We start from the raw sequence: 27,880 nt of genomic DNA on the forward strand, positions 1-27,880 counted from the left end.
CGGATCACGAGGTCAGGAGATCGAGACCATCCTGGCTAACACGGTGAAACCCCGTCTCTACTAAAAATACAAAAAATTAGCCGGGTGTGGTGGCAGGTGCCTGTAGTCCCAGCTACTCGGGAGGCTGAGGCAAGAGAATGGCATGAACCTGGGAGGTGGAGCTTGCAGTGAGTCGAGATCGCGCCACTGCACTCCGGCCTGGGGGACAGAGCGAGACTCCATCTCAAAACAAACGAAGAATCCTTTTTAGTGACATGTGAAGATTACATAAAATTCCAATTTCAGCATACATAAATAAAGTTTTGTTGGAACACAGCCATGCCTGTTTGTTTAGGTATTGTCAATGGCAGCTTGCATGTGACAATAGCACATTTAGTAGTGACAGATCGTATGATCCGCAAAGCTGAAAGTATTTACTATCTGGACCTGTAGAGAAAATGTTTGCCAATCCTCCAAGCTTGACTGTTATCAAATGTCTGCTATCCAAAATAACCTCTAGTATTTAATTGTTCACACCTATCTTATCTTGGCAATATTTTAAAATTACAAATGAGTGCATGAATTTCCTAGCTTCTCAATGTGGGAAGAGGTGGCTGCAGCTGGTAACTCTTCATTTTCTCCCCTTTAGGGATTATTCACCCCTCACCCTTGCTGTCACCACGATCGGGGAAGGTTTCTCCTTTACCACTCTGCCCCTCCAAAGTACGAATGAACATGCAACGCTTCCTTTGTTAGCTGTAATAGAGTTGAGCAAGATCACAAACTGCAAATAAGACTTTTTAAAATGGCGGATTAACAGACAGAGACACATATTGGTAACATAGCTCTAAGGAACAGCTGATTAATCAGTATTTTGGCATCTCTTCCTGGGTGTTCTAAGTGGTGACAGATCACCTTCCCTCAATACCTGTGCATATTCTCAGGCATGTCTGGGCACCTTGAGCCCAAATTCAAGAATGTTTTCCCACTACAAGGAAAATGTGGCTGCTCTCTTCCCAGTGTCACTATCAGGCCTGCCTTTGATGGATGCTGATTTCAAGACTGTTCTCTTAAACACAGCAAAGTAGTTTCTTTCCTCCTACCCCTTACTTTGCGGTCATTTAAACAGTGTTTTTCAGTGATAGGAGCTGAATTTAATGACATAGTAAGGACCCTGTGGAGTAAAGGACCTGACCCACTGTTCGAATGATATAAACAACTGCACCCAATCCACCCAGATATGTTACGTTTCTCTCAATTTTGAGAAGCAAAGGCTGCAAAAAGGCTGACTCTGTTATAGAGTCATTCACAGTTTTAGAGAGTACCTAAAAAAAAAAAAAGCTTACTAGTAATTTTTTTTAAATGCCAAGTAACATATGAGTACACATTGAAAGGGTTAAAAGGAAGATGTGTTAAAAAAAATTCACACCTTTTACGTTTACATCAATTGGTGTTTCATAAAGAAACTGATGACAGAAACAGCGGGTAAGGGGTGAAAACCAAAAGCAGCTTAGAGTAAGAGAAAAAAGACCTGCAACAACCCACAGAAAAATCAAACACAGAAAAGGGAGATTCGGAGACAGAAAGGGAGCCAACAGAGCTTGGTAAAGGTGGTGTAGCTCAGAGTATGGGTTTCCCTCTTCATGAATACCTCCAGTGACTGAATAAGCCAGCTTCCTAGGTTCAATTCATAATCATCCATGAGTTCACAGCCATAATGAGTTGCTACACTCATTGTTATGATGGTGGTTTATTTTATAGGAAATGAGAAAGTTACTGTGCTGCCTTGAAGGAATTTTAATTCAAAAGACAAACACTTTTTAAAAAAGAAAAGAAAACCCTTTTCACACATCTCTAACTAGGTCATTATCATATGTGAGTAAGAATGACAAGAATTCACAAGCCCAGAGTTTCCCTAGTTTATAGTTTGGCTTAATGTGATATAACTTAAATATTTCTCAGACTACTTACTACCTTGAACTTGGATATAAAATATAGCCCATTTTCAGAAATTTTATCTGTACCACATACATAAACAAAATCTAATTCATGAGATAGTCTTTAAAAAAATTACTTTGACTATATGTAATAAAAGGATATTATGAGTAAGTTCTGGATTATAAAAGTAACAACCAGAGGGCAAGTGGTTCAACATTAAGAGATTTTATTATAAAATGAGTGGTAATAAATTATCATTTGTTGGAGAAATTCACTTTTAGACAATTTTTAAAGTGTATTCTGTAATCCCAGCACTTTGGGAGGCCGAGGCAGGTGGATCACCTGAGGTCAAGAGTTCGAGCCCAGCCTGGCCAACATGGTGAAACCCATCTCTACTGAAAATAACAAAAGTTAGCTGGGCATGGTAGTGCATGCCTGTAATCCCAGCTACTTGGGAGGCTGAGGCAGGAGAATCACTGGAACACAGGAGGCAGAGGTTGCAGTGAGCCGAGATTGTGCCACTGCACTTCAGCCTGGGCGACAGAGCAAGACTCTGTCTCAAAAAACAAAAAAATGCAATTAATACAAGAAGTAAGGAAGAATATAAGATTATTCTATGAATCATATATTAGGTATTATATTCTGCTAAAGGCCCTTCAGTTCCTTGAATGTCATTGATGTATGATTGCTAAGGATCATCAGTTATCAAAAGCCATTAGTAGCTCACAGAAAATAAATGCAACTTAATTATGAGAGGTTAAATGCACACATATCCATAAATTTCACAAATAAGAATTTAGATTTTGCATGTTAATGTTACAAAAGCTCCAGATAATGAACAATGGATTATGTGCCAAAAAGTTTTTCTCTGAGTCAAATTTACATAAATTATGAAAGGCTCTCTACTATATCACTAAATGAGTGCATTTATTTATTTATTTATTTATGAGATGAAGTCTTGATCTGTTGCCCAGGCTGGATTGCAGTGGCACAATCTTGGCTCATTGCAACCTTTGCCTCCCGGGTTCAAGTGATTCTCCTGCCTTAGCCTCCCGAATAGCTGGGAGTACAGGCACGCGCCATGATGCTTGGCTAATTTCTTGTCTTTTTAGTAGAGATGGGATTTCACCATGCTGGCCAGGCTGGTCTTGAACTCCTGACCTCGTGATCCGCCCACCTCAGCCTCCCAAAGTGCTGGGATTACAGGCGTGAGCCACCATGCCCGGCCTAAATGAGTGCTTTTAAAAACTAATATTCAGGTGGCTATTCCTTGTGTCTCCAAAGATTTAATATTGGCATAAAGTTTACATAGGCATTTTTGCTTCAATAAAATATTTTCTTATACTTCAATAACATTCCCTTCCCAATAATTACTAAAAAAGAAAAATTCATCAGACTGAAAAACACATTTGATATCCTTTTCATAGCTATGGGTGGCCAGGTGGTTCTCATCTGTGCAGTAAATATCAAAGGCTTGGAGTACAGTGTTATAATATTTGGACAAGAGAGGATTGCTGGATGCTAAATTTTATTTTGAAATATGTGTCTCCAGAGCCTACTTTCTTTCAAGCTTTTCATATAGCTTATTGAGCCACATTACTTTTCATAGAATCAAAAATATAAAATATATGAAGCTTTAACAAGAAATGAGATTAATTACTGGTTATAGCTCTGTGAAATAAGTTACTGAGATAGTAAGAGAGATAAGAGTTATAACCAAGCATTATAACCAACACGACTGATAGCAAACAGCAGTAGAACTTACCCAATGTTAAAAATTTCCTAGCAATATAAACATATTTCCTTGAACAGTTTCAGCACTTAAGTTAATATAAAAATTAACTTGTCAACTAATGCAGTCATGCTTTTTGATTCAGCACCAGTACTTTAAAGATTCTATTCCAAGGAAATCATTACATCTTCCCCTCTCTCCCCTTTATTCCTCCCCGATACGTATGTACATTTTGGACATATACCTTCTTCTGGTGTTTGTGCTCTCAATGATTCGCTCCAATCACTCCAACTTCCCTTATAAAGATGTAGCTTAGAGGAAATCTGAAATTCGTATTCTGTAAATGGTTTCAGATCCAGCAAATCATGTCTTCCTTTGGCCTTTGTAACATTAACCTTGAAACAGACATTTTTTTGAAATGCCTATTAATACTAGATTGCTAATTTAAAGAATTTTAACATAAAATGAAAAAAAAAAACCCAGGCTATTTGATTTTTTTTTTTTTTTTTTTGAGACAGAGTCTTGCTCTGTCCCCCAGGCTGGAGTGCAGTGGCACGATCTCGGCTCACTGCAAGCTCCGCCTCCCGGGTTCATGCCATTTTCCTGCCTCAGCCTCCCGAGTAGCTGGGACTACAGGCGCCCGCCACCACGCCCGGCTAATTTTTTGTATTTTTAGTAGAGACGGGGTTTCACCGTGTTAGCCAGGATGGTCTCGATCTCCCGACCTCGTGATCCGCCCGCCTCGGCCTCCCAAAGTGCTGGGATTACAGGCTTGAGCCACCGCGCCCGGCCATGATCTTATTTGTTTTTCAGACATACCACTAAATGAGAAGAAATATCAGTGTCTGTCTTACCGAATGGATATGATATTAATCTGAAATGATAGCTTCTCATCAAAAATAAAACAAAATCTCCAGGGACTAAGAACCTATCTATGTAGGTTCTCGAGGGGGATCCTGAAAACAGCTGAAAAATAAGACTGAAAACTACGAAGTTTCAAAACGTCTTGGAGAAGTTTCTACACTAGGATTATTTTTTATTTGATTACAATTAGGATGTGATGAATGTTTTAACACAAACATAGAACTGGCTTTTTAAGAAAAAAAACCGTTTAATTAGTTATACTCTCTTGAATATCAGCTATCTGTGGAACCGATCCTTTGTTATTATAAGCCATTGAATTTTATAACAATCCTGGAAAGAATCATAATCCTATACCTTTTATTTTAAAACATGTAATACCTAGTATTATATTAAATTGTAGACCTTTTCTTTGGAATATTAAATTCTATATAAATCTCTGTGGACATTTCTTAATATTTCTCTTTTCAATATATTTTTAAATGCTAAAAAGTAATAACAGGATGGGGGTAAATAATAAGGAGAAATGAATCCTCTGTTAGAAATAAACTATAGAAAATTAATATTGGTCTACAAAAGCCTTAAAAATTTCAGAATCAGAGATCAAAATTCAAGATATTTCTTAATCAACAGAGGCGTACATGACTTTCTGATAGTTCTCCAGTGTGTGCTTTTGGGATAAATATTCTTAAACTCTGTATTTTGCTGTATGAAAAGACAGAGGTCTGTGCAGCAATATTAAGAATGCTTCAATGCTTTTTCCTTCACTCTGAAGATCATTACCATATTCCAGAGCCTGCTGTTACTGGGCCGATATCTGAGTCGATTAAGCAGTACCAGTCCCTCATCTCTCCAATAAAGGGTACATCTGCTCACGGAAGCCTTTTGAAATTTGATTCTAATGTCCCACGGTGGAAGAGGCCTCACTAGTAACCAGGACAAACAAAAAAGTGTGGTTCAGGATCTGTGATCAGCAACTGTCTTATGTACTGGCATGAGCTATAAAGAGTTTGACAGAACTCAGTTCTGAGATGCACAACCATTAACATTTGGTAAAATATAAAAGAGAAAAGTTCCAGGCTTTAAGAAAGAATTTTTTTAAAAGCTGGATTCACTTCTGAATCTTTAAAACAATTCCCCTTAATCAAATCTCATTTTCACCAAATAACTACTACCAACATTAGTGGTAAGTTTCAACTCCACTTAGTCCAATGGTTTTTAAAAAAACAATGTGCCAAACCCAAGAGTTCCAATGACTGAGAAGCCAGAGGTGGCTAGTGATGACTGCCTCAGGAGGAGAAGAAATGTTGGTAGGAAAATTCATAGCAAAGGGACAGGGGAAAAGAACAAGGGGGCAAGAAGGTAGCCTAGAGATGAACGGTCTATGAAAGAAAATGGGAGGAAGCCTGAGAAGAAATGTGGTGGAAAAGCGTATAGTAAATGCCAACGATCAGACTCATCGTTAGCAGTATGTATGCAGAGAAGTGCCGTGGAAAGAGAGGCGAGAAGCACATAGTGTGAGGTTGGAACTTCAGGCAGCCCAGTTCTGCCTGGATGGTCAGAACTTGGAATGCTTGAGATTGGCCTCTGATTCAACCGGGACCAATTACATTTGCTCAGAAAGGTACTGGCTCACTCCAGGGATGGAGGTAAGTATTCTCAGAGCAAGATGCATCTGTGTTGAGAAATTTCATTTATAGTTTGTACCTCGCTGCTCTAGCCTAGCAGGCCCACATGTAGCCTATCTCACAACAATGGGAGTAGCCACGGGGGTGAAAGGACACCTCCTCCAAGAAGGGCTTGCACTGAGCATCTTGAATGACCTCACAGGACCCTCTCCTCAGTGAGGTGGTATCATTAGTAGCTGGTTCTTTCATGGGATTTGAATCCAGGGGCTAATTTCTTCAATAGAGAGAATAATGTTGAACATCCCACTATGTATAGCCATCTTTAGATAGCTCTAGAATCTGCACCCTTTTACTTGCATCAAAGTAACTTCTATCTTTTGCTTATGCCTGTTGGCCAATTTCCATCAATCTCTGTCTTTCTTGAAACAACCATATAAAAAAGATTTGAGTGATTTTAAAAATAATTATAAAGTACCAGTGAAATAGTGAAATAAAATATACCTATGTCCAAGAATGTGAATGTGGATGGAAATGAAGAGGAGCTTCCAAGACTATTGACAGCAGTAACCTTGGCTGTGAAATTAGAGTCAGGTGATTCAGGGGTGAGGTTGATTCCAAAGTCCAAATAGTCACAATAAGTATCTTTACATTGCTTCTGCCAGGTTAAATTTTTTGGTCCACTTAGCCTGTAAATAAAACACAACCACGTGTAGCAAGATGTTTTATGTGCTATTTTCTACTTACAGTAGAAAAGAACAAAATGTTTAAATATTTAGAATTCTAGACAATTTTTAAAGGTCAATCTTATGACTGAGGATATACCCCAGGAACATTTATATTATATGGTCATATAAGACTATACTTCACCCAACTCCCTTTTTTGGTAGAACTGAGATGTTCTTTCATGTTCATGTAGATCGGTAACCAAGCCTACGCTGCTGAAATTCCCCAAACCCTGCTGTCATCTTGGCTCCCCAGCGCAGTTCCAAACATTATCCTAAGCACCGTGGCCACCTTGACATCTGTGGAACAGAACTGTCGGTTCCTAGTACAGCAGTGGCCAGAGTAGAATCCGGGGCTATTTTACCCTAATACTGAGACCTGCGTGTTGATAGATATTTCCTTTAGGTTAGAAAAAGTACATGTACTACAGAACCCCTCCTTTCCTCCATCTCCTCCTCACTCAGGAATAGCACAAATCAGCTGGATATTTAATGGGATCATGAAATCTACTTCAAGGAACAGAATCTCCCAGACTCTCTCTTCTCATGGACTCTTAGGTCAGCCAATGGTGCTTTAAAAAGAAACTTCTCCAAGCGAATGGAAAACTACCACAAGGAAGAGTTTATTTATGTATCATGACCCCAAGATTCTACAGCTGCAAAAAAGAGAAGCAATCTTATGCAGCCAGTTTAACCCTACTAGAGCGGGAAAGAACAGCTATAACTTGGATCTTGGATGCACTGAAGAGAACTCTGAGTTAGAACTCAGACCCAAGACATCAGGTCTCTCATACTATAGGTGAATGAACCAGTTTTAACTATAAACATAGAAACTTTTAAAAAAGTATCTAATTGTCTAGAAGTATCTATTGCTTCTCCTCTCTGGTAAAAATAAAACAGATAGGCCGGGCGCCGTGGCTCACGGCTGTAATCCCAGCACTTTGGGAGGCTGAGGAGGGCAGATCACGAGGTCAAGAGATCGAGACCATCCTGGCCAACATGGTGAAACCCCATCTCTGCTAAAAATACAAAAATTAGCTGGGCATGGTGGTGAGTGCCTGTAATCCCAGTTACTCAGGAGGCTGAGGCAGGAGAATCACTTGAACCCGGGAAGCAGAGGTTGCAGTGAGCCAAGACTGCACCACTGCACTCTAGCCTGGTGACAGAGTGAGACTCCATCTCAAAATGAACAAACAATAAATAAACAAATAAAAATAAATAAAACAGATATTTCTAAATGTCATTTAAGAGAAGATCTACAAAACAGCTGCAAAAATACAGCCTCTCACTCACTGTAGAGTATACTCAGTGTATAGGTGGGTGTCTCGCCCTCTTTCCCAGGTGCAGGCCACAGTCCCTTGTTCTCCCTTCTGTATGCAGGATAAATTTTGAGGCTGTTCTGGAGCAACTTTAAAAAGAAAAGACAAAACCTTATATATCACACAGGTGATATTTCAACCAAATTGTTATTATCTGCCATCAACATGACAATACGTCCCCTACATGCCGTAAACCCAGGTAAACTAGAAGCTATTTTAGATTCCATCCAAGTCCCAGTTTGCCATTAAGGCATAAATTTCTCCTAGAAACAGTAATAATAGTAGTAAATATGGATCAAATACTATACCCCTAGCCAAGTGCTATGTGCAGTTTTTCTGAATTAGACAGCGTAGCACCCCATGAAGTAGATACCATTATTATCTTTATTTTTTCAGAGAGGAAACTGACGGAGGTGAAATATCTGGCCCAAGATCATAAAATTATGAAGTGGCAGATTCAAGGCTCCCGCTCAGCTGTGGGTAACTCAAGTCCAAGCCTTTTACTCCATATTCTACCATTTTCCCTGACAGGTGAACATCCAATGCTAGCTCCATTACCCTGCTAATAATAAATTAACTTCTTTTAGAGTGGTGCCCATTCAAATATTAGGAACCTTTAAAAATGAGAGACTTATTTGCTTTCTTCACCAGAAATTTGCTGTCAAGACACTTACACCCACTCGCCTCAGTCATGTCCTCCTGGGCTATACCATCTAAATCTAACTTCTGCATTGTCTCTTGGAGCACTTTATGGACATTTATAAATTAATTCTTTTGTGTACATAGGCATTGAGTACCTGCCACGAACCAGGCACAGTGCTAGCTGTGGAAATACAAAGATGTACAAAGCAAGCATGGTCCCTTCTACTGTAAGGTGTGTATTTTTAAATAAAGCTATTTTATAGTGAAAGGACCCAAACTAGGAATTTCTTGGACAAAATGGAGGCAAGAGAAATACTCAGCGATTCAGTCATCCCATTTTACCCTAATACCTAGACCCACGTGCAGATACGTATTTCCTTTAGGTTAGATAAAATGAGTATACTACAGAAGTCCTAGCTATTGCCTACACTGAAAAAATCTGTAATTGATTAAATGAATGTCTTTTTTGTCCTTAGCACCCACCATAGACATAGGCACAGGAATGCCCACTGTGTGACCTTGGACAAGTCAGAGCTTCAGTTGAATCTATAAAATGGGTATGATGATATCTAGCTCATATAGTTTTAATAGAATAAAAAACTTTTCCTTTAAAAAAGCCTCTTCTCACTGGATGAAGTGGCTCACGCCTGTAATCCCAACAATTTGGGAGGCTGAGGCGGGCAGATCACTTGAGGTTAGGAGTTTGAGACCAGCTTGGCCAACATGGTGAAACTTCTTCTTTACTTAAAATACAAAAATTAGCTGGGTATGGTGGCACATGCTGTAATTCCAGCTACTGAGGAGGCTGAGGCATGAGAATCACTTGAACTCAAAAGGTAGAGGTTGCGCTGAGCTGAGATTGTGCTAGTGTACTCCAGCCTGGGTGACAGAGTGAGACTTTGTCTCAAAAAAGAAAGAAAGAAGAAAAGAAAACACTGGAGGCTCTTGCTGAACGTAGAATAAAGGAATGTTACCAATAAATTTCAACAACCAACCTTTGAGCTCTTACTACGTGCCACACTCTTGCTAAGCACACTAGGTGCATGACCCCATTTAATCTGTATAAATGACTCAAGAGGGATGCATTCAGATGAACCTCATATAATGGATGAAGAAGCTGAGGCTCAGAGATGTTAGGTAACATGTTCAAGGTCACATAGCTAGTAAGTGGTAGAGCTGAGTTTGAGCTAGTTCTCTCTGATTCAACATCTATTCTTGTTCCATTTTATGAAGCTGCCTGGGGCATCACTTCCTCTAAGGCATATCGACTGGAAACATCAGAGTCTTTCTCAACATTTCCTCTTCATTTTCTACATCCAGTTAGTCATCAAATTCAGTGGATCCTACTTCCACCAGGTTTGAGCTGTTTCCATGTTTGGTTCCCATTGCAACTGCCCTAGATAAGGACTTGATCCCTTCTCCCTGGACTATTACAATAGTTTACTCTTTTCTCAGAGACTCCACACAGGTGGTCTGAGAGTCATTTTAACTTACAAGTTCATACTTAAAAGTTAGAGTCCTGGGCCAGGCACAGTGGGTCATGCCTGTAATTCCAACACTTTGGGAGGCCAAGGCAGGCAGACAGCTTGAGCCCAGGAGTTTGAGCCTGGGTAACATGGTGAAACCCCATCTCTACTAAAAATACAAAAATTAGCCAGACATGGTGGTGTGTGTCTATAATCCCAGCTACTTGGGAGGCTGACGGGGGCGATCACTGAGATTAGGAATTGGAGACCAGCCTGGCCAACATGGTGAAACCCCCTCCCTAATAAAATACAAAAATTAGCCGGGCATGGTGGTGCATGCCTGTAATCCCAGCTATTTGGGAGGCTGAGGCAGAAGAATTGCTTGAGCCCAGGAGGCAGAGGTTGAAGTGAGACGAGATCATGCCACCGCACTCCAGCTTGGGCAACAGCCCGAGATTCCGCCTCAAAACAAACAAACAAACAAACGAAAATCTCTTCCTTGTGTATATATATGTACCCATGCACACATATACATTTAGATATGTTTATATATATATTTGCACAGTGTATACTTATGCATATACACACACTACTCATGACTGAGCCATATAGAATACTATATTAACTTTTCATTTTCTGTACAACTTTTACTCTTAGAATTAGTAATTATCTTGTTTTTCCATTTGTTTAGTTTTCTTGTTAATAAAATTTCAAACTTGCAAGCCAATTATCTGAATCACTGTTCAATATACTGCAATGTATTGGGACTTCTATCCATTTCATCTGCTTGAGGATCTCTCTCGGAGCCTTGTGAATTTTCCAATATAAGACAGGTTGTCTCCATGCCTGGTACCCAGCTGTCATTCTGGGACTGCTCATCCTCAATGTCTCCTAAGTTCCTTCTTTTTTTCCTTTGGCTCTCTTGTTTCTTAGATTTAATGTTTTCTTCCTTCTTGTCTAATTACTTGGGTTGGTGGAGCATAGCCTCCAGTAGTTCCCTGGGAAAGGGTGCATGTGAGGAAATATTTTGAGCATAGTTTAAAATGTCTTTATTCTACCCTCATGATTGACTGATACTTTGAGTATAGAATTCTAAGTTGAAAAGAGTTTGTAGTCACGACTCTTGTTGCCTCCCACATTCCAGGTTGCTGTTGAGAAGCCTAAAGCCATCACCTAAATGCCTCCCATGTGCCTTGCATGGGATTAAGCACTTTGCATATAAGAGGTCTTCTAATTACTATGACCATTTTATGAGGTAGATGTTATTATCTTCATAACACAGATGGAGAAACTGAGGCTCAAATAATTTAAGTTGTCTAAAGTACACTGCTACTGGCAGAGTTGAGATTCAAAGCCTATGCTACTTCTACTATACTGCAGGCTGTCAATGCTGAGAGTATATGACTCATAGTGGTGTGAACAGGAGGCCCTGAGCTGGAAGGTGAGTACTTGGCCTAGTTTATACCTCCTTCCTACCAATGATCTGCTTGGCCATTTGCTTGGTCTTCTGCTCCATGCTTCTGGTGGCCCTCCAGGAAAATTGCCTGGCACCAACTATACATATATATCCTTATAGGTCACAGAGAAGAGGTTTCCATCTTTCCTGGACAGAGTCTCATTGAGCTATATATCACTGCCTTTATGACAGAGACGATGTCTATGAGGCTTGGTCAGCCAGCCTGCTAGAGCAATTCTTCCTAGTCTCTTCATGACTCTTGTCTGCCACCCCAAAGCTTCCTTGGAACCACTGAGGCACAGGGTGCCATGGAATCCCTCAAGGCCCATGCTTGCTTATGGGATTGCCTGGTCGGACCTGCAAGGCTGTGGGCCACAGGCTGTGAACTGCAGGCAGGTGTGCTGCTGGCTGCTGGTTCATCCTGTGCACTGTGGCTCATGCTGCAGATGTCAACTCTGACACTTTAGTTCTAATCCCCCAGCAGCTGCCTGAAGGGACCAGCAATGCAAGCCAGCAGTCTGAGAAGCTGATCCCCTGTCAGGTGGACTTTGGCCAGTGGGAGATAGTTAAGTTCTTCTTTCTCTTGTCATGAGATTTCTGTATGCTCTTTCTGGGAGTGTCCCTAAGTGTATAAACAACCAGCTGTATTTTCTGTTGAAGCTGTGGCCAGTCCAGTAATGTTACCACCTGGTATTTGCTTTTGTCCCTTTCCTGGCTCACTCCTTCCCTCTTGCCTCCCTGGGGTTGTGTAACTCCTCTGCCCCACGCCCCCTTCCCATGAATTGTTAGCAAGTCAGGTTTTTGCTTTTTTTTTTTTTTGCTGGAGTCAGTTTCCTAGAGAACTGAGGGAAAGATAGCAAGTATGATCAATGTTTTCTTTTACCTTCTGTTAAGTATGAGAACCAGTGGTCTGGGTGAGCATGGATGGAAGAACTATTCTGGGAGGCATTAAGTTAGACAGGGCGAGAGGTGCTGCTCAAATCTGTGTAGTCATCCTGGGCTGCATAAGTCTAAAAAGACATCTCTTCTTTCTTTTTAGGAGGCTGTAGCTTTAAACATATTCTCATAAGTCAAAAAAGCATAAAGACCCACCTGCAGAGATCCATTTTTTCTGCCACTGGAGTTAAGGACAACAGATAAATGGTTTTAATGGCAAGAGAAGGAGAGAGAGAGAAAGAGAGAGAGAGAGAGACTTGCCAAATAAGATTCCAGTTTCTGAACTCACACTGAAGCTCTCAGGTCGGTATCAAGATAAAATACTTCAATGTGGTGGGAAAAGAAAGAACATTAACCTGTATTTGGGTTTCTGCTTAACACCAAATATCAAAAGATCAAAAATACCAGAAGATCACCAAGTTTTAAATTCAAAATGGAATGCTCACCACCAACGAAGATCTCTGCTCCACATATTTGAATTTCATCACTATTGATACAGGCCAGTTTGCAGACAAACAAGGTTGTACCAAGGGGAAGACTTGTGACTTGAGAATTGAGGGAGTGGCCATGGTGAAAATTGATTCTTCTGTCAAACTTGTACAGGATTAACTTGTTACGTCTGGAATGGTGCAAGCAGCCTTGTCTGGGCTTCAAAGAGCATGAAATATTGACAGTGGATCCAAGTAAAATTACACGGGAAGGCTTCACAGTCACATCGCCTCTCTTGCATGCATCTGCAATAAGATACAAATACAATATTTAGTTAGTGATAATAAACCCATTTCAAAATGAAGAGTTTATGTAATTCCCCAAAACAGGGTAAAATTAACCCCATCAGATCATGCAAATATAATTAACCTACATGTCTCTGGTTATAATGGTGATGTACAATGAAAACAGAAGGTAAACATATTAAAGTCTAATGTATTTGAATGAAAATATGCATCCTTCTCATAACAGTAATACTATAATCAGAACTATAACCAGGAAAGTGGTTAGAAAGCAGGATTGGAAGAACATTCAGGAACACATTTCTGGGAAAAACCAGCCTCTCTTATATGCAAATTATTTACCAGACTACTAAAGGCTTCCCAGAAAAAAACACATTTGTTTCCATCACCATTTATGATTTATAATTTTTACTTAAATACTTGTACTAAGAAAAAAAAGACAGTTTTAAAAGAGTATTAAAAAAGTATTGCAAACATTGTGCTACTACACTCCAGCCTGGGCAACAGAGCCAGACCCTGCCACAGAAAAAAACAAACAAACTTGTGGAGGGTGGGAGGCAGGAAGAAAAATGTGCTGAACAAACCAACACAAGAACAGAAAACCAAACAGTGCATGTTCTCACTCTTCAGTGGGAGTTGAACAATGAGAACACATGGACACGGGGGTGGGGGTGCATCACACATCAGGCCTGTCATGGGGTGGGGGCTGGGGGAAGGATAGCATTAGGAGAAATACTTAATGTAGTTGACAGGTTGATGGGTGCAGCAAACCACCATGGCACAGGTATACCTATGTAACAAACCTGCACATTCTGCACATGTACTCCAGAACTTAAAGTATAATAAAAAAAAAGAAAAATGTGCTGAAATGTAAAACATGTATTTGTGATGCCTAGCTGGGTTACCAAGCCGCTTTCTTAGGAAGAAATAAAATAATTGGACCCTTATATTAATCATTAGTGCAAATTAAATAACTATTAGTTATAGACAGAACCAGATTTATCCACTTAAATGACAGAGATTGACTACAAAAGAGCAACTATCAGAACATTTACCACAAATACATACTTCATCTGTAACTGAGAATTTAAACCACAAATTCTTCCACAGAGTAACTTACAGAAATATCTTACCTATTTTTGCTTTAATCAACAGCCACGTGATTATAAAAATAAGTGCCAATGAGCATCCTCTAAAAGTATGTGCCATCAACAATCAACTCTGGCATAGAATTTTGTATTCTTCCTTGCAAAAGAAGACAAATTCATTCATGTTAAATACGTTCAGAAAATACCAGAGCCAAAATAGCTCAGAAGAGCTTCAAGTGCCACTTTATTTTTCTCCACCTTGTTGAGATCTTGTTATTTTAAAAAATGACATATGCCTTTAAAACTAGTAAATCGAATATCTTAGCCACCTTCCAAACCCCATCTCAGTGAAACTTCTTGGGGTCAGCAAAGGATTAGAGAAGGAATTTGGATGTCTTAGTTTATTTGGGCTGCTGTAACAAAATACCATGAACTGGGTAGATTATAAACATCAGAAATTTGTTTCTCGCAGTTCTGGGGACTGGCAAGTTCAAGATCAAGAGGTCAGCAGATTCAGTGTCTGGTGAGGGTCCACTTCATAGATGGTTCATAGATGGGGCCTTCTTGCTGTGACCTCACATGGTGGAAGGGACAACAGAGCTCTCTGGGATCTCTTTTATAAGGTCACTAGTCCCATTCGTGAAAATTCTACCTTCATGACCCAATCACCTCCCAAAGACCCCACCTCCTAATATCATCACCTTGAGAGTTAGGATTTTAACATATAAATTTGAGGGGGACATAAACATTCAGACCACAGCAATAGGCTTTGGGGTCCTTTAGCATTGGGTGTAAATACTTGAGGCCATGTGCAAGTTGCTTAACCTGTCTGAGACTTAGTCCCACACAACACTTTTCTTTTTTTTCCTTCTAAACAAGGCTTCATCATCATACCATACAGAGTAGTTTGACTAATGAGAGTTTCTGATCCAGTCATGTGATTCTGGAATCAGCAGATTGAAAAATGGCTCATAACCCATCTGGAACTTAGTAAAAGATTGATCTCTTTGGCAGTAAAAAAGGAATTCCAGGGTTGTCTGGGTTTTCTAGAGAAGCTTGTTTACTTATTTGTTTTTTAATTACTTATTTTACAGAGTGATTTTATCTTGAATAGGTCAGAAAACATAAGCTGGCAATTTCTGATCTGTTTCAAATTCAAACCCAAGGAATGGCTCTATTGGTCAGTAACAAATTCTTTAAATTCTATTAAAGATAGGCCAAAAATTCATAAAGTAGGCTGGGAAGTTCTGTGATGTCAGGCCACTAAAAAGTAGTCAATGCAAAGCAAAAGTTTACCTCTTAACCCCATATCTAGACGTATGCCAGAAAATATTGAAGAGCTTCAGAAAATTTCACTTATTCATTCAATATGGATGGCTGCCTTTCATGTGCTAGGCACACTAAGTGCTAGAGACAAAGCATTCCTGTCCCTATGGGGTTCTAGGAAAGTGTCCTTTGTATCCTCTACCTCTAGCCTAGTCATCATTCAGGAAAACCCTAAATAATGTTAGCATAAGTCTTTGCTGGCTGCTCTTTGTTTTCCTCTTGATTTTTAACTCTTGGAGGACCTTAGCACACTCAAGGTACTTTTTTTTTTTTTCTATTTCTACTTTCTCCTTAGGGGATCTCACCTGGTTCCCTGGCTCTAGATGTCACCTGCTAGCTAAATATTTCAGAGTAGATCTTCAACTCACACATCCCCCTGAGCTCCAGTCTCATCCATCTGTCTCCTTGGCATCACCTCTTAGATGTCTAACAGATTCTCAATATTAAGGTGTTCAGTTTAAATTCTTGGCAACCTTTCTCCAAATTCGTTCCTCCTTCAGCCTTTTCTATCTCAGTGAATGATATTCTTACCCCTAACTGGCTAAAAACACCTAGAAGTCATCTTTGATTCCAACATTTTTCTCATCTCCTACAGGTAAACCATCTCTAGTCCTGTCAACTTTACCTCCAAAATATGTTACAGATCAATGCACTTCTCTCCATTCCAACTGTCCCCTCACCCTAGTCCAAACCACTGTCATCTCTCCCCTAGTCTATGCTAGCCGTCAACGTGTCTTTCCAAACCATCCTTGCCCTTTCTAAGCCATTTTCACAGAGCCAACTACCTTTGAAAAACATAAATCAGATCATGTTACCCGCTGCACACCACCACTATTTGAAACCCTTCAACAGGTCCCTACTGCTGTTAGAAAAATATCCACAGCCCATACCAAACACAATCTCTCAGCCACTGCATGGACTCACTTCTTCCCATCTTGTCATCCTCGCTTACATTTTTGCCTGGTTCACTCTGCTCCATTCACACTGGCCTTCAGACTGTTCCTTGAACAGTGCCCTTTGCTGCCTAGAAGACTTTGCATTTTCCATGTCATCTGCTAGAATCCTCTTCCCTTGCTTCTTCGTGTGGCTGATGTATTTACACCCTTTAGATTTCAGCTCATGTGTTACTTCCCCAGAGAGCCCCTCCCTGACCATTGTCTCTATCCCTCCCACGCCCTCCCTGACCAATGTGGTCTTCCCCAGTTGATTTTTTACTCATCACCTTATTATTGTCTTCATGGCACAATCTGTAACTACCTTATTTCTTTACTTAATTACTTGTCATGTCTTCTATACTAGAATATAAGCCCCATAAGAGCAGGAACATTGACTACCTTGCTCACTGTTGAATACCAGCACTTAACACTGGGAAACAGTAAGTACTCCACAAATGTCTATTGAAAGAAAGATGCAAAGGAGGGAAAGGAATATGATCTTTACAAAACTCCCTATAAACATGCCTGTGGTAGATAGGAAAATGGCCCACCAAAGATGTCCATGCCCTAATTCCCAGAATCTGTAAACAGGTTACCCTACATGGCAAAGACACTTTGGAGACACGATTAAAGTTAAGGATCTTGAGATGGGAAGATTATTCTGGATTAACCAAGTGGGCCCAATGTAATCACACGAGTCCTTAAAAGTGTACAGGAAAGGCAGGAGAGTGGGTCAGAGAGATATGATGTACCAAGGACTTGCTCTGCTGCTGCTGGCTCTGAAGTGGAGGAAGGAGCCAATGAATGTGACAGCCTCTAAAAGCTGGGGATGGATCTCAGTTCAGATACATAAAATGTATTTCTTCTGAGTCATTGTTAAAACATTTGAGAAGCACAGATTTAAGCCAAAATCTGCAGGTCTCCCCGTCTCTAAACCAAAAAGTCCAAGGTCATGGAATACAATGGCCTCTGTGAGCTAATTTCTGTCTTTATCGCCAGCCACATCCACCACCACTCTCTGCTGACACTACCATCTAGTGACACTGAGCTGCTTATACTTACTCCTGCCCGTCCCATGCCTATTCATGCCTCTGTGTCTTTCCTTCATGCTATTCTCTTTACTTTCCCACTATTTTTAGACTGGGTGAGTCTTATTCATCCATCTAAACTCAGTTCAGACACCTTTCATTCAGTTATTCATTCAATAAATATGTATTAAGCAGCTGCTAAGTGCCAAGGCCTTGGGATATGGTAAAGAACAAGGCAGAAGGGATTTTAGCACTCATGGAAACAACATCCTGGAGTAGAGAGGCAAAAAACAAAAATATAAGCAACAAACTGGTGAGTTCAGGTAATAATAAAAGAAGGATATAAAAGAGGAGAGACCCTGGGGAGGATAGAACTTTGTCAACAAACGCATTTGTAGGAGGCGAAGCTTGGGCTAAAACTGGTGCTGGCCAACTGAAGATGTGGGAACACTTTTCCTCACAGAGGAATGGTGAATGCACAGCCTGGAGGCAGAGTAATGAGCTTGCCAAGGGAGAGGTACAGAAATAAGGTCAAGGTGGTTGGAGAAAGTGACTGCAGGGAGAATGGTATGTGATGAAATTAGAGAAGACGTCAGGAGCCAGATTTACTATGGACTTGTTTGTCAAAAAAGGGAGCCTAGATTTTACTCTCAAATATATGGGAAACCACTGGTGTTTAATTAGGAATTTTACTTATTTAATTGAGTTTTAATTGAGGGTTTAACAAGATATGAGTGACATTAACACACACACACACACACACACACACACACACACACACACACACACACTACTCTGGGGACTAGGGTGGATGCAGGCAGACCAGTTAGGAAATGACTGCAGAGGCACAGGTAAAATGATGATGATGTGGTCCTCAGGTGTAGTGGCAATGGAAAGAAGTGGTCAGATTTCAGGAAGCTTTACTTATGTCTTCAGGTCAGAGTTAACCCTCCTACCAGTATCGTCAGGGCACCCTGGCATCTTCCTATCTTAGCACGTACCATAATTAAAGAGAACTAATTTATTTAGATACCTGTCTATCTCCTCCATTACCTTGCAAGCTCCTCAGGGGCAGAGGCCACAATTTGTGACACATAGTAGGCATGTGCTGTCCTGGATAAAACTTAAATTGTGTGTGTATGCTCATCTATTTTACTTCTAGTTTAGTTTAATGCAACTACATTAAAACTACTTACATTAAATCTTATTCTACTACACTGTGGTTGGATTAAGTTTTTGTTACATTAGTAAAGGTGTTAAAATATACTCTTCTGACATATTGACTATTTGAGTTAAAGGCACTTGAGAAACAGCAGGGGCAAGAAGATCACTTTGACTTTCCTGCTGTTTCTTAAAATCAGAAGGTGAAATTCCCATATGAAAGACACTCCCTGTACTAAAAAGGAAGTCAACAACATCTTTATCTTCAAGGATGAAAAGTTGAGACCAAGAGAATTCTGTACAGACTTTGGCATCCCCACATAATTCAGTCACATTTTTATAGGTTACTATTCCTTGCTCAATCCAGTATTTAAGTAACTGACTCTAACTACTTCTTTGGGTCTTCACTTTTTGCATGTCTCCCATGTCCCATAATATTTATTGAGCAAATTTGTATTTTTTTTCCTGTTTATCTAATGTCAATTTAATTCTCAGACTCAACCAAGACCCTAGGAGGATGGAGGGGAGTTTTTCTACCCCTACAGTAGCTATGCTAGCTGCTGCATTAAACTTTGGAATATTCTGGCATAGATAAAATTATGGATTGAACTGGAAGATAACTGAATGAACGGCTACATAGGGATTAAGTAGGTTTCTGCTTCCTAACTGCAAAAGATATCTATGGCACCCCTTTGTAGAAATTTTCAACATGGGTCAAAATTTATGAAGCTATAACATTCTCCAAATAGTAAAATACTCAGATGATAATTATAAGGATTTAAAAAAAGGATATATATGAAATATGTTTTAATATATATTATGTCCTATTATTAAATAGGTTAAAATATATGTGTATATTATATAAACATATATATTTATATGAAATAGGTAAAATGGAAGATAAATTTGAGTTTACATAATGGTACATTGATCCAAACACAAACTTGCTCATTTTCTCTGACTACCAGGTAAAAATAGCTTCTCCATTTATGAGAAGTTCAGAATCCCCAAAGACCTTCAAGTAAATGAGGTATCTTCCAATAAAATGAAACCTCCTGTAACTGTAAACATCCTTCACATACCCTGCCTAGAGGGTAAATATTAAAACAACAACTCGGTCTTGAATCAGAAAATCAAAGAGTGTGCTATGTCACTGACTCATCACTCAAGTTGTGACAGTTTCCAGATGGTGAAAACAACGTCTCAGATCGGGGATGGGGGTGGGGTGGGCGGGAACAAGCCAGATATACACCGACCGTCAGGAAGGCAGAGACAACAAGTACTCCGTGACCAGCCTCTTTCCCCATTGCTCTAGAAAGAAGCACAAAGCATGCAGCTACTTCAAAATTGTACTGCGCTAGGCTAGGAAAAAAGAAACTCTTAAGTTTCCTTTCACAGGTGATAATCTCACGTTGGCAGAAAAACTTTCTACTTCCAAACTATTTTTCTTCTGTAGCACTGTATTAAGGTCAAGGGAAATAGTGGTATTAAGGAAAAGAAAAAGGTGAATGAATCTCAGTTCTGCTGTATGCTATTGACTGTGAGAGCACCATTTCCTCATGCCTTACAATAGGTATAGCAACACCTAGCTCGACAAAGTTACAGTGACGATTAAGGCAAAGTTATTGTGAACAGTCCATGGTGTCATGGATTCACGAGAATGCTTAGCACAAAGTAGGACCCCACGGAGGCTGGCTCCTATTTCCCCTGCTGATTCCCTCATTTGTATTTCTTTACTAAATCACATATGATTTTCAGTGTACTAGAGTTGTATGTTTTGTTAGGCCAGGTAAAAACAAATCTTAATTCCTAAGACTATCAAAGAATTTAAAAAGTCAGGGGAGCAAGGAGCCACACAAGTTACTAGTAACTACTGTGTCCTGCTGCTCCCTTCCCCTCCAACAGCTGACATTTCAGTCTGGGCTACCACAGACAACCAAATGATTGTTTCAAGTGTGTCCCAAGGCTGGTTGTCATATAAATGCATGTCGTTAATGATCAGGTGACTAAACGAGGCAAAGAACAAAATTCTTCCCTTCTGCCTGCAAAGCTACTTACAGAGATACGTTCTACTGGTAGCAGATCAATATACAGACAAGACTTCAGAGGTCATTTATTCCCGACTTTACAAATGGATCACCGTGGCCTAGAAAAAAAGAGGGGACTTGCTCAAGTTCACATTAATAGCAAAATCCAGATCAGAACCTCAGTCTCTCTCTCTCTCTCTCTCTTTCTCTCTGATGCAGTCTCGTTCTGTCATCCAGGCTGGAGTGCAATGGCACCATCTTGGATCACTGCAACCTCCACCTCCTGGGTTCAAGTGATTCCCTTTGCTCAGCCTCCCGAGCAGCTGGGACTACAGGCATGCACCACCACACCTGGCTAGCTAATTTTTGTATTTTTAGTAGAGACAGGGTTTCACCATGTTGGCCAGGCTGGTCTTGAACTAACCTCAGGTGATCTGCCTGCCTCAGCCTCCCACAGTGCTGGGATTACAGGCATGAGCCACCATGCCTGGCCAGTCTCTTGATTTCCAATCCAACATTACTTCTGGATGTCAGACTGCTTGTAATCAATAGCAACAGTAGCAGCATAATACTAAAAATAATGCTAATCTTAACACTATACTAATACTAATGCTGCAATTTTTTGATCTCTTACTATATTTCAGGCATGATGCTAGGCACCTTACATACAATCTTTATGATATCTATCTAGTAAAGTATTTATAATGCCTAATGCTTTACTCTTCAGAAGGTTGACTCATTACTTCTGATGCCCACCTCCCTCAAAAGAGGATGAAACAGCAACACTCAGCGCACATACAATATGTAACTATATCTAATGCTATTCCACTACGGTGATGGAAAAGGATAATCAAGTTACCAATTAGCTAACCTTCTCTTCTTCATGAAATTTCCTGAGTTATGGTCATGAAAATGAACTGTTTTTCATTCCAAGTCTACCATTTGGTGATAGAATGTAACAAGCCATTACATGGGCAAAAGCCCGTCTATCAGGCCCCATCATCAAACCAGCCCCATTCATAATGTCATGGTAAATGGCTTGAAGGTGAAGGAAAGTAAAATGCATAACCTTCTCTACTTTTTCTTCTTTCTATTCAATAGTCCAAGCACTGTTTACATGAGCCAAATTTAACACACACACCTGTTTTCCTTTTTGTGCAGCTGAGGAGGCTGCCTGGAATTTTCTCTAATTTCATTGGTAAGCATTTGTAGTCCTATGGTTCCTCTTTAATTTCATCCAAGTACAGGAACTTTCTTTTCTTGCTCAAATTCAGGAGACTTCCGAATTTTTGTTCCTTTTTTTTTTTTTTAATTCAATGTGTTTTCTCCTTTCCCTCTTTATGGCTTTTTTTTTTTTTTTTCTTAACTGCCTTTATTCTTTTCTCTCTTCTTTTTCTATTTTTTTCTGGAATGTTGTTTCTGTCAATTCTGTTTGTCTTTATTTCCATTTTAGATATATCCCATTTGATGTAATAGACTCCTGAAATGTTGTGTGTAAACAAATCACAGTTGAAATGAATTTATCCCACCCCAACCCCTGAATCACCTGTACTGAGAACTATTTTACCCTATAGATTGAACAAGCATTTCTCCAATATAACAGTAAGAAGAAAGAAAGAAACAAGACATGAATGGAGTCTTCGAGAAACAAGACACTTTCAAATAAACTACGTGACCTCTTTTCTTTCTTGAGTAGCTCCCGTAAGCCTAAAACTTTCATGGCAAGCGTTCAGCAAAGCTTCAGAAACTCCAACCGTCTCTGATTCACTCTCTGTATCCTGCTAGACCTATTGATAAAATAAGCTGTCTTCTACTGGGAAGGATGATGTGCTGGAAAGAGGCCCCGGGCGCCATCCTTGGTTCCTCCACTTCTGCCTGTGTCACCATGGCAGGTAACTTCATACTTCAAAGCCTCCTTTCCTTATTTTAAAAATAGCAATTGACCTTTATTGAGAAAATTAAACCTCTTTCACTAACTTTTCTTCCTTAGTTTATTGGAAAGTTTTTTTCTTTGACATCCTCAATCTGGAAGTCTCTGTTGTGGACAATGGCAGGAGGTTTATCTTTGAATCTTGGGTATTGCAAAGTCCTGGCCAAGTTTTGCTTCACCTTGTAAGCAACCACTGAGTATTTTCATAAAGTACTACAAGGCATTAACATATTAAAATAATTGCATTGTTTTGAGAATTTTCTAAGAATTTCACAATTGTCTTAAGATAATTGGAGGCACACTTGGGAGGGGAATTAAAAAACTAAGGGTAGTGATCACCATGCCACAACGTCTCCCCAGGTTTCTCATATAAATTAAGAATTCAGCTGAAGTCTCTACACCAACAACCCTCCATCTCAGTATTTCCTGATATTTTACTTAATGTGTTGTTTTTCCTGCATATCATTGCAAAATAGAGGTTAATATTCTAATTTTAATAATCTTTTGTAGGCATTTACTTAGTAGTTTATCACTGTGCAAAACATATAATTTTGTTGTTAATATTTGGTCAAATACATAAAGTAATGATTAGTATCCTATTCTACAGATAGAAAAATCTGTAAGTGGACCAAGATAACCCAGAAAAACCACACATAAATCTAGAATTGGATTTGAATTACATTCCTATGCTTCCCTTCTCCATAAGCACCTGAGAAATAAAAATCCTAGCTTGATGCTGTTAGTCTAACTGCTTTCCCTCTTCTGTTGGTTTAAATTCTGCAGGAACAGGCTTACCCCCTCATTCATTCTCAGCACGCCTCAGGGCTCGCATGTTAAACCCACAAAGCTACTACCTCCAAGAGGAATTGAACCATGTTTATGCTCATCACCTCAGTCCAAGCTCCTAGAAGAGCCTCCTGATGAACTGTAGTAGTAATGAAAAGAGCAGTGGATCAGCTCAGGACACCTAAGTCTTGGCTCGGATAATTCTAGCTGTATGGCCTGTGACAAATCACTTGACCACTCAGCCTAAGTTTCTTCATCTGTAAAAAGGGAATAAAAACAGCACCTACTGGACGGGCGCGGTGACTCACACCTGTAATCCCAGCACTTTGGGAGGCTGAGGCAGGCAGATCACGAGGTCAAGAGATCGAGACCATCCTAGCCAACATGGTGAAACTCCGTCTGTACTAAAAATACAAAAATTAGCTGGGCGTACTGGCATGCACCTGTAATCCCAGCTATTTGGGAGGCTGAGGCAGGAGAGTCACTTGAACCCGGGAGGTGGAGGTTGCAGTGAGCCAAGATCGCACCACTGCACTCCAGCCTGGCGACAGAGCAAGACTCCGTTTCGAAAACAAAAAACAAACAAAAAACCAGCACCTACCTCACAGGATTATTGGGAGGGTTAAATGACAAGCTGTTAGCAGAGTACCTGGTATATAGCAAGAGCTCAATCAATGTTACCTGCTATTATTATGATAAGAAAAAAGGCAGTATCACTTCTTTTCAGTGACACTACAAGAACTAAGTTAGATGGCCTTGCTTTTGACTCCTCTCTTTGTCCATTCATCTGATTTAACACTGAAAGACTGATTTGATTAAAACTAGATTCCATACCTCCTAACTTCATGCCACCTATCATTTAAGACATATTAAGTATTCTCAAAATTTTCCCAAACAATTTTGACTTTGTAGGTCATGAACTGGGCCTTACATTTCTTTATATTCACTAAGTCCAGCAAATGCACTGACCATAATGCACATGTTCAATACTTATTTGGAAAACAAAAACAAAAACAAACCACTGTTACACTAGCGAAGACCACTAGAAACTTTCAAGGGCAAAGGAAATTGTATAAGACTTCTTTTGGGATTTGGCTTTTTTTTTTTTTTTTTTTTGAGATGCAGTTTCATTCTTGTCGCCCAGGCTGGAGTGCAGTGGTGTGATCTCTGCTCACTGCAACCTCTGCCTCCTGGGTTCAAGCGATTCTCCTGTCTCAACCTCCCAAGTAGCTGGGATTACAGGTGTGTGCCACCATGCCCCACTAATTTTTGTATTTTCAGTAGAGATAGGGTTTCGCCATGTTGGCCAGGCTAGTCTCAAACTCCTGACCTCAGGTGATCCCCCCACCTCGGCCTCCTAAAGTGCTGGGATTACAGGTATGAGCCACCGTGTCCCGCCATTCTGCACAAATTTATTTGTAGGAGTTGACAGCAGTGCTGTGAGTGTAATTACAAAGATGACAAATAATTTGGTAGAGAACAAAGCAGGTGCAGCAGTACAAAAATAAGTCCACAACTGAGAAATGATGCCCAATACCTACTGTACTTGGAGGATTCTTCTACCTTAAAAATTATACGTGTGCTTTAGAATTTTTTTTTTTCACACTAAAACGCATTCTAATACAGAAAAGATTCCGTTTGTCAAAGTTTGGGAATTTATCAGCCTATATAACGAACATGACATTCAGGAGGCATGACATATGGAAAAGAGCATATTGCAAACTTTTCTGGAGCCTGTTGTGCGTAACGGATAGTGTAATGTATTGAGGATTTCACATTAAAATAGGGAAGGAAAGTGTTAGCTCTTAGCCACTAAGGTCCTTTTAGTTACGTGTTGGACAGAGAAATAGGGCACTGTACCATTCCTATTAATGGAAAATGAGAATCCAACATTTGTTTGTTCAAGTGGAGGTGGTTACAAGGTTCTGAGCCAGAGAGGTGGAAACAGAAGGAACACAGTTTTGAGCCAGAAACCTGTAACTCTCTAACTGTGTGAAACATGTAAGTTTCCACATCTGTAAAATGGGAATACTAATAACAATTTCACTATGTTTTTAAGGAATTAGATAATATATATCCCAAAACCAAATACATAGTAGGTGCTCGACAAAGATATTCATCGCACACACATAGCAGATTATAACAATTATCTAGAATTTTAAAAATGGAGAAAAAGGACTAATTTTGCCTTATTCTTTATATATATATATGTGTGTATGTGTGTATATATATATATATATATATGTATGTAAGTATTTATTTTTAAGACAGAGTCTCACTCTCTTGCCCAGGTTGGAGTGCAGCGGCCCCATCTTGTCTCACTGTAACCTCTGTCTCCCGGGTTCAAGCAATTCTCCTGCCTCAGTCTCCCGAGTAGCTGGGATTACAGGCGTGCGCCATCATGCCCAGCTAATTTTTATATTTTTAATAGATACAGGGTTTCATCACGTTGGCCAGGCTGGTCTTGAACTCCTGACCTCAAGTGATCTGCCCACCTTGGCCTCCCAAAATGCTGGGATTCCAGGCGTGAGCCACCGTGCCGGGACCCTGTTCTTAGACCAGGTCTATTTATATGCTTTTAGGTTACTATTTGTAAGACCTGGATCTAATGGTACAGATACATAATCCCGTACAATGGTGACACTGATATTTAGTGTGTCCCAGGGAGATGAGAAGGGCCTCATAGTTCACAAAGGAAGGGGCATTTCACAGAAGAGAAAACTGAGGCTGGTCAATTTACTTGCACCAGAGCATCTTGCTAGTAACCGGCCAGGCAGGGACTCGGGGTCAGTCCAGAGGCCACAGGAAAGCCTGCCGAGACCGGGACAGTGCACCCTCAGCCGGGACTATGGAACCCCCCCCCCCCCAATATCTTACATTAGATACACTTTGAAGCAACGGGAGCCACGTCTGTGGGCCTGAACCAAGGCTGCCCCCTCAGCGGTGCCCTCTGCCCTCTTCCAGTCGCCGTCCCCTCCCTTCCGTGTGAGCCCACCCCTCTGTGCCCGGCCCAGAGAGTACCTTGGAGGCTCAGTCCGCGCGCTCCCTCCTTGCATCCAGCCAAACCACAGCCCAGTGCCTCCAAGTGAACATCTGTGCCCAGGGCGTTAGGACTGTGACGAAGAGAAGCCGTTTGGGATCATATTGGAAGACTTTAAAAAAAATAAATATACATATATATAATTTTTTTTTTTTCTTAAAGAGAGAAGCCGTCGCCGAAGCCCCCTCGAGAGTCGCGGGGCACGGAACCCCGGGCGCGCAGACACCCTGCTGGTCCGGGATCCTGGGGTTCTCTCTGTCCCCGACCCCGAGCCACTGGTCACTCACCGCGTGTCGCCTGCCTGCGGGGACCGGGTGGCTCCGGTGCTCTGGGCCGCACGTGTCGCGCTCTCCGCGGCGCTCGGGCGTTCCCGGTGCCAGCGCCCGCCCTCCCGCCTCCGCGCCGCCAACTCCGGGGTGGGTGCGGGGGGCTGGCGGCGAGTGCGGATCGGGCCGGGGCGGGGCGGAGAGGACTCGCTTCTCAGTTCAGCTCCGCAGCCGGGCGGGCGCCCGTGGTCTCCACGCCGCAGGTGGAAGCGGGCTCGGGCGGGATTCTGCCACCTGTGGGCTCTGCTGTGCCGCCGTGAGCAGGAGAATTCTCTCCCCGCCGTCAGTTCTCCTCAGATAAAACGCGGATAATAAAGCCTGTCTCACAAGGCGGAGCAAGGGTCGGCCGGGGTGAGGTGCGTTTATGCACCAAGATACGATAGGCGCGACAGAAGCGTGTTGTCAGCGTCCACAGCCGCAGGGACGCGGCACTTTGTCGACAGCCAGCGGGGAACTTTCCTCAGACGCCCTCGCTCCGTGCTCCGCGCCGGCTCTCACCGCACCTGAGCGCCGAGGCCTCCCGAGCGGACTGCGCGCGACACCGCCCCCTGGAGGGCGGGCAGAACACACTGCAACTTCCATTGGTATTTGCTGTCTGAAAAATGAGAGCAAAGTTAAACTTGAACAGACGGCGTGTCACCACCACTCCCATCTAGGTCCCGTGTTATAAGTGGTGTTCTCAGGCAAAGGGGAAAACTGCCCAGAGTGCAGAGGGGTCGGCAGCTCTGCATAATATTATTTATGACAATATTACTTAGAAAAAAACTTTTCTTTAAATCCATAAAGACAGACGCTCACTCTGTTACCCAGGCTGGTCTCAAAC

The 27,880-nt window shown here is 41.0% G+C and overlaps 1 protein-coding gene across 6 annotated transcripts in view; it reads right to left on the minus strand.

Annotated features, from left to right (window-relative positions):
* The window catches only part of IL12RB2 (interleukin 12 receptor subunit beta 2), an 86,024-nt gene extending 58,937 nt beyond the window's left edge, over positions 1–27,087 (minus strand). For 4 of the 6 annotated variants that reach the window (XR_001114217.2, XM_003260164.4, XM_003260163.4 and 1 more), the window contains exons 1-7: positions 27,019–27,032; positions 14,544–14,655; positions 13,126–13,413; positions 8,154–8,268; positions 6,640–6,824; positions 5,294–5,436; positions 3,894–4,044 (exon numbers count right to left, since the gene is read on the minus strand). Coding sequence is in view for 5 of the 6 variants with exons in the window: in XM_003260164.4 (XP_003260212.2) it covers positions 3,894–4,044; positions 5,294–5,436; positions 6,640–6,824; positions 8,154–8,268; positions 13,126–13,413; positions 14,544–14,619 (958 nt within the window). In the remaining variant the exon portion in view is untranslated. Of the gene's footprint in view, positions 1–3,893; positions 4,045–5,293; positions 5,437–6,639; positions 6,825–8,153; positions 8,269–13,125; positions 13,414–14,543; positions 14,656–21,006; positions 21,095–27,018 lie in introns of those variants that run through there. The other 2 variants (XM_003260165.4, XM_012500460.2) reach the window with 2 other exon arrangements.
* Between the last annotated feature and the right edge of the window lie 793 nt (positions 27,088–27,880).

This window comes from Nomascus leucogenys, chromosome 12, assembly GCF_006542625.1.
Source record: "Nomascus leucogenys isolate Asia chromosome 12, Asia_NLE_v1, whole genome shotgun sequence".
In the NCBI taxonomy this organism is placed as follows: Eukaryota; Metazoa; Chordata; class Mammalia; order Primates; family Hylobatidae; genus Nomascus; species Nomascus leucogenys.